The sequence below is a fragment of the Limanda limanda genome, chromosome 22 (assembly GCF_963576545.1).
Source record: "Limanda limanda chromosome 22, fLimLim1.1, whole genome shotgun sequence".
Taxonomy (NCBI): domain Eukaryota; kingdom Metazoa; phylum Chordata; class Actinopteri; order Pleuronectiformes; family Pleuronectidae; genus Limanda; species Limanda limanda.
In genome coordinates, this window is record NC_083657.1 from 5,655,540 (window position 1) to 5,661,488 (window position 5,949).

Consider the following 5,949-nt stretch of genomic DNA (forward strand, 5'->3'; position numbering starts at 1 on the left):
GAAAATTATGCAGGAGCTACCAAAGAACAAAGAGGAGGACAGTGAGGTGGAAACTCTTGTGGAGGTCAGAGAGAAAACTCCGAAAAGGCGCAAAAGGAACGCCATGCCAAACAAGAAATCTTTAACCAGAGAGAAGAGGGCGACGCTGCGGTTGGCTTTCTCCGACTGCCAGTATCCAAACGCATGTGACTACGAACGCCTGATGAAGACGATCTGCATCCCTCGGCAAACGTTGGTGCAGTGGTTCAGCGACACACGCTACTACGTAAAGAAGGTTAGGCCAGGCTGGATGAAGAAGGAGCAGCACAGCAAGGCGCTGGCCAACATCAGGCACCGGCAAAGGAGCCGCTGAGACCAAGGAAAACGCAACTTCGAAGAGGAAGCTTGAGAGGAAGTAGAAAATGTGCGTTCAGATAAGAAACGATTGACTCCGCCTCTGCAGCCTAAACAACCGGAAAAGGAACGAGGTCAATGACGTATATCGGAAGCATCGTCTACTTTGTGATGTTTGATAACCAGTTGCCATGTTGGATGTTGTGAATTGGCCTGTTCCTTCATATTGAAGTTATTGTTGTTGTTATACTGTCGTTAGTTGTTGATTAGTATGTAAACAGGCATGTACAGCATAGTCGTGTTATAGTAGTTATATATATATATAGTTATATAGTCGTGTCCCACTGTGATGTGCAGAGGTTTTTATTGTCATTCAAGTTGAAACACTTTCATTGATTGAACACGGGTCGTTTTATCATTTTTAAAACAATAACAAACACAGTTAGTCGTCTTTTTTTTAACTAATTACATGAATATTTTACAGGAGATGATGTTAACAATATGATAAGAAAAATAACCACAGACGGTTACAGTGGTAATCCCCCGGAATCCACATACATAAAGTTGTGCCTAATGAAAGCTTAGACCTAAACTAAACAATTGATTGTGAAGGGTTTTGCATTTTTGTGTGTTTTATTCTGTATAATATTTACAATTGTTCATCACATTGTATAAAAGTGTCACTGTGATATTAACTCAAAAGATGGTCAGGTCATTGTTCTTTTACCCCCCCACCCCACCCTCTCAAAACGGATCATTTAATCAATACAGAGAAGCTTACTCGTGAGGAAAAAAAAAACATTTCGGACATCAAATCAACATCAGACCGAGTTGCTCTTCTTCACGTGTAAAAAAGAAAAGGTGTCCTGGCCTCCTCAGTTCCAGCTGGTCGTGTACTCTGTCCGCTGCGGCTGCCAGAACTCGGCGCCTTCGATGATGCGGCGGATCATTGAAGCGGACGTGATGAGCAGGTGTCCGGCGGCGTGGAGGAGGCCGGAGGCCACACGCAGGGCTTCTCTGAAAAACCAGGACAGAGAACAGGTGTCATCAAAACTGTTTTCTACTGTAAACACCCAAGTCAAGCATCACTCCATCACTTCATCTCTCCCCTGACTGCAAGCTGCTCTCAGTCTGGACTTGGGACTGGATTTCAAAACTCTTACTGTCTTTTCACATCTTCTCAGTGAGAAAACTGGTACCTCAAATATCAAGTTCAATTCTGAGGTACTTTACAGAAAACGTTCTTTGTTACTTGATAATCTACTTCAGAGAGAAATATTGTACTTCATGCTCCAGTGTATTAATTTGGCAGCTGTAGTACCACCACTACCTATACAGTAAAGACAAAAACCATATGATTCTATCGTATAAATGTGATGCATTGTCAAAGATTTTTTGAGTTTGTGGCTCTTTACAAACAAAATTGTTAGCAGTTTATAGGGGTTATTAACCTCTGACCTTTTAAACTTATATTAGTAATCCTTTGAGGTTTAAAGAGGTATATTATTATTATTTCATAGTTCATGATGAGACATGAAAATATCAATTTGTGTCACAGAACATTGTTGGTCTCAATTACTTGGTCATCCATTTAAATCTATATAAAATAGTTTAAAGTAGCTCCACTTTTTCCAGCTACAGCTTTGATACGTTACATATCCTTAAATAGCATCTGCCTACATTTCTTATTTGCTTAAACAACTCACCTGAGGATCTTCTTGGCTCCATGAGGAGAGATTTCCCTCTTTTCCAAGCATCATTTATAAATCCCATCATCTCAGTAAATACCAGTGCATCAGTCTGGTTTGTCCTCTGCTCACATGTTGCTCAGGACGACTCGTGCAGCTCGTCAGACTTGTTTTTAAAAGAGGGGAGATCTACTGTTGTTTTGAATCTGCACTGATGGGGACAAATCATCACAGAAAGACTGCCAGTCTGTGCTCTTTGTGTTTTACAAAAGTGAACAGACTCTAATTCATACTTTAATATTCCCCTCATTATCCCTTTTTACACTTAAATCAAAGTTGTTGTTTTTTTAATGCAACTTTAGTACCTCAGGCACACAGACTCTGACCTGCCTAAGACTACAAACGTTAAAGCCATTCTATGTAACTTTTGATTTTACTAGCAACAGCGCCCTCTGCAGCCATATGTGGTGAATCTTTCTGTTGAATCTGTCCCTCAGATTGTCAAATGACGAATGAGCCTCTGTGGGCAACAGCCAATAGTTTGGGGCTTTTTGTGTAGACAGTTTATTAGTCAGCGATATTCATTGTAGGTGTTTCTTGTCTAGCCCCCGTTTTGGCTCATCTCTATTAACAGCTTTCTGCATGGGAATGCAGATAACTTAAAAAGGTGTTGGCCGATGCTTTTTGGTCAACGTGTTGTGCCTTTTTCATTCCTCAAGCAGAAGAGCTGCTGCTGTAACAAATCCACTAAACTCTGCATAGAATTCTTCATATTTACCTTCATATAAGTCTCCTGGATACATAGAGCAAGAGCAGATGTGTGGGGAATGAAGCTGCTGTTTGAACATAAAGAAGTTGATTAGTGTTGCTAAAATGTCAGGTGACATCATTGTCTCTACACAGTGAGATGCAAGCCAGAGCAGTGTCTCCTCAGCTCTGTGCATGTCCACTGTCTCATCATTCCAATGCAAGGTCCTCACAAGTTCTCACATATATGCAAATCTGTGTTTGTCCATAAACAGCACGTGGCTCTGGGCCGAGATCGTACTGAGAACCTTTGTCACCCAAATGTAAAATTACATTACATTACATTACTATATTATATAGAAAGCCTAAATATTTACGAGTATAATTGTCAGACAGCTGTTTTAAAAACACCCAGACATTCCATCACTCATTGTGTTTTGAATTTTAATGATTTGAGCTTTGATTTGTTTTCCCTGATTTTATTTTGTCACATTTGTGTGAAAATTATGTTTATGTTGCCAAAACATACGATTTTAATGCAGTTTTTAATTTTCTTTCCCCCACCTCAACGTTTTATCCAGTCAATAAAAAACAAAATGTCCACAATCTTTTTCATTTCTCTGACTTTATTGATGATTGGATCATTCACAACATTTGTATGATGCAAGAGCCACAGATTTCCTTTGTGAGAGTGACGACTTGTTCACCACCAGCAGATGGAGACAAACACATTGAACATGATGGCAGAAAAAGAAGAAGCTTTTCAGTGAAATCTGAAAACTGTTTTTTTATACATAAGAATCAATTCCAATGTAAAAAAGAATAACATCGGTACAATTGAAAGACATTAAGATATTATATTGTCACTTGTGTATGATTTTCATATTTAAACTAAAAGAAAAACTACACCATGATTCCTATTCCTACTCCAATAGCACTACATTACCATTTGACAGCTTCACTGTAATCAGTGACATTTATATTCATGTCATGAAATCAAAAGACTTTTCCCTTCAGAGGTTTTTCCCATGTACTTCTTTGTATATTGATTAGCAAAGACCATCAGGGACCCACAAATTACACAAGTTCACAAACCACCTCTGTGAAGCGACCGCCAAGGATTTCGCCACAGGCACAGTTTTTCTGGTTTATAATGACATTGCCATATTGTTGACTGTAATAATTGGCTTGATTGTTGTAATCTCTTCCACAGGGGCACTTCCATTGAATCTGGGAAGAATTTGCACTTTTTTGTGCATTTTTCATTTCCAGTTGAACAAAGGGGACCAGGTCCCAGTTGATGTTGTTGATCGCAATCGTGACTATTTCTTCCCTCCGGTGCAGTCCCCTTCTTCTGAAGAAGGACAGCGAGGAAGCAACAGAATTCCAAAACACTTCCACCTTTTCTGGTCGCGGCACAGCCTCCTCATCTTCTTCATCTCCCTGATGTGTGATCGGTGCAGAGAAAATGGGGGGTTGTCTGCCTGCTTCGGTTTGCAGCGCCAAACCTCTTGAATTAGATGATGCATCAAAACACTCATCAGTCGAGACAGAGCTGAGCTGGTTATTTTTGTAGCAAAGGCCATAGATGGGCCCCTTCTTTAAATCCTTTCTGGAATTTTTGTCACACAGACCGATGGTCCAAGCAAAGTCTTTGGAAAGAAAGACCTGCCACCTCTGAAGGATATAATCTGGTTGGGTACTGCCGATCCAAAGAGTGGCAGTGCATTCCCCGATCCAACTACTGTGGAAAACCCTCCGGTTGTCTTTGGACAGTGACATGCCGGAGCCGAGAACCTGAGGCTCAAACATCAGGTCTGGACCAGTGCTGAGGAGATCCTGGTCCGGATCGATCAGAGTAAACAAGGATCCCCAGAAGTGTTCTGCCTGATCCATCATGTTTTCCCCATTCTGTCGTATCTCTTGGACGAGTTTGTCACGGTCGCTGTTGGGAAGCAACCCTTTCCTCAGGTCCACGGCCTTGGCCTCCTCCACATCCTGATGCACCTGTGAATACATCTGCAAGAATCTGAAGGTGTCCTTCTCGCTCTGCGCCACCTGCAGGCTGCTCTTGGATGTTTTTAAGGCCCCCATCCGAGCAGAAACTGAAGTTCGGACGCTGGTCAGGGACATATCACGCATCTTAGTCACAGCCTCAATTAGACGCAGGCTCGAGTTACTCAGCTTCTCTCTTTCACTATTCTCCCACTTTTCCAGACTCCCATTCTCATCATCAGTTTTCACCCCCAGTGCCTTCTGCTCACCTGGGAGCTTCTCCATGAGCTCTTTGTGGGCTGTGGAGAAGGTTTTCATATTGTGAAGGCGGTGCTGGTCTTCAATGGCGCAGGAAACACACACACAGGTCATATCATCCAAGCAGTAGTACTCCAGGAGTTTGCCATGCTGGGGGCATTTGGTGGTGCTACATAGAGCCATGGGTTCGGTCAGAGGATGAGTTTGGAGTAACACCGGCGTGGTCAGGTGGACCTGCAGGTGCTGCCCACACATGGAGATCTCACATTTCATGCAGGTCTTTCTGGCTGGTTTCCTGTCGTCCTCTGTGCATATGTCGCAGAGGACAACTTGCTGCCTGTGTCTTTGCTGATTGCCAGACATGTTTCGAAATCACAAAGTCCGGATCTTTAGTGTTGAACGATGTCCTTAGGATCCTTCTTGTAGCTGGAATAGAAACGTAATGTTGCTGAAGTTAGTTCTTCACCGTCTCAGTCTCTCCCCACACAGTCTATGAGTCGGTCAAAGCTGCACTGAACAACAGTTCCACTCTTAAGTTTCGTTTCCTGCATTTGATGAACTGTAACACCCAGGGGTGTGGCACACTGAAACTCTGAGATAAGCACTGAACCAACCAGGATGTTTACTTTGTACTTCATGTACGAGGAGATATTGTGTTTTACAGTCCTGCTCAACATTATTGGCACCCAAGAAGTTTAAGTACATAATGTGGACTGTCTCCTGAAAAAAATGAATCAAGTGAAACAAGTTATTTGTATAAAGAATTTGTGTTTGATACAAAAGAGCAAATGATAAACAACAATTTTAATCAATGAACAATGTTGGAAAAATAGAAAAACTTAAATTTTGCTGCGTACCTGATATTGGTACCCTTTGCTGTAAATCAGTATGGAAACACACCATGAATCACCTTTGATAAATTGCCTGT

The 5,949-nt window shown here is 41.8% G+C and overlaps 1 protein-coding gene across 1 annotated transcript; it reads right to left on the bottom strand.

The window, feature by feature from the left end:
- Positions 1-3,376: 3,376 nt before the first annotated feature.
- On the bottom strand, positions 3,377-5,613 carry LOC132995878 (tripartite motif-containing protein 16-like). Its single transcript, XM_061066112.1, has one exon. It carries the CDS (start codon positions 5,382-5,384, stop codon positions 3,846-3,848), a length of 1,539 nt encoding a protein of 512 aa, XP_060922095.1. The 5' UTR covers positions 5,385-5,613; the 3' UTR covers positions 3,377-3,845.
- Positions 5,614-5,949: the final 336 nt, after the last annotated feature.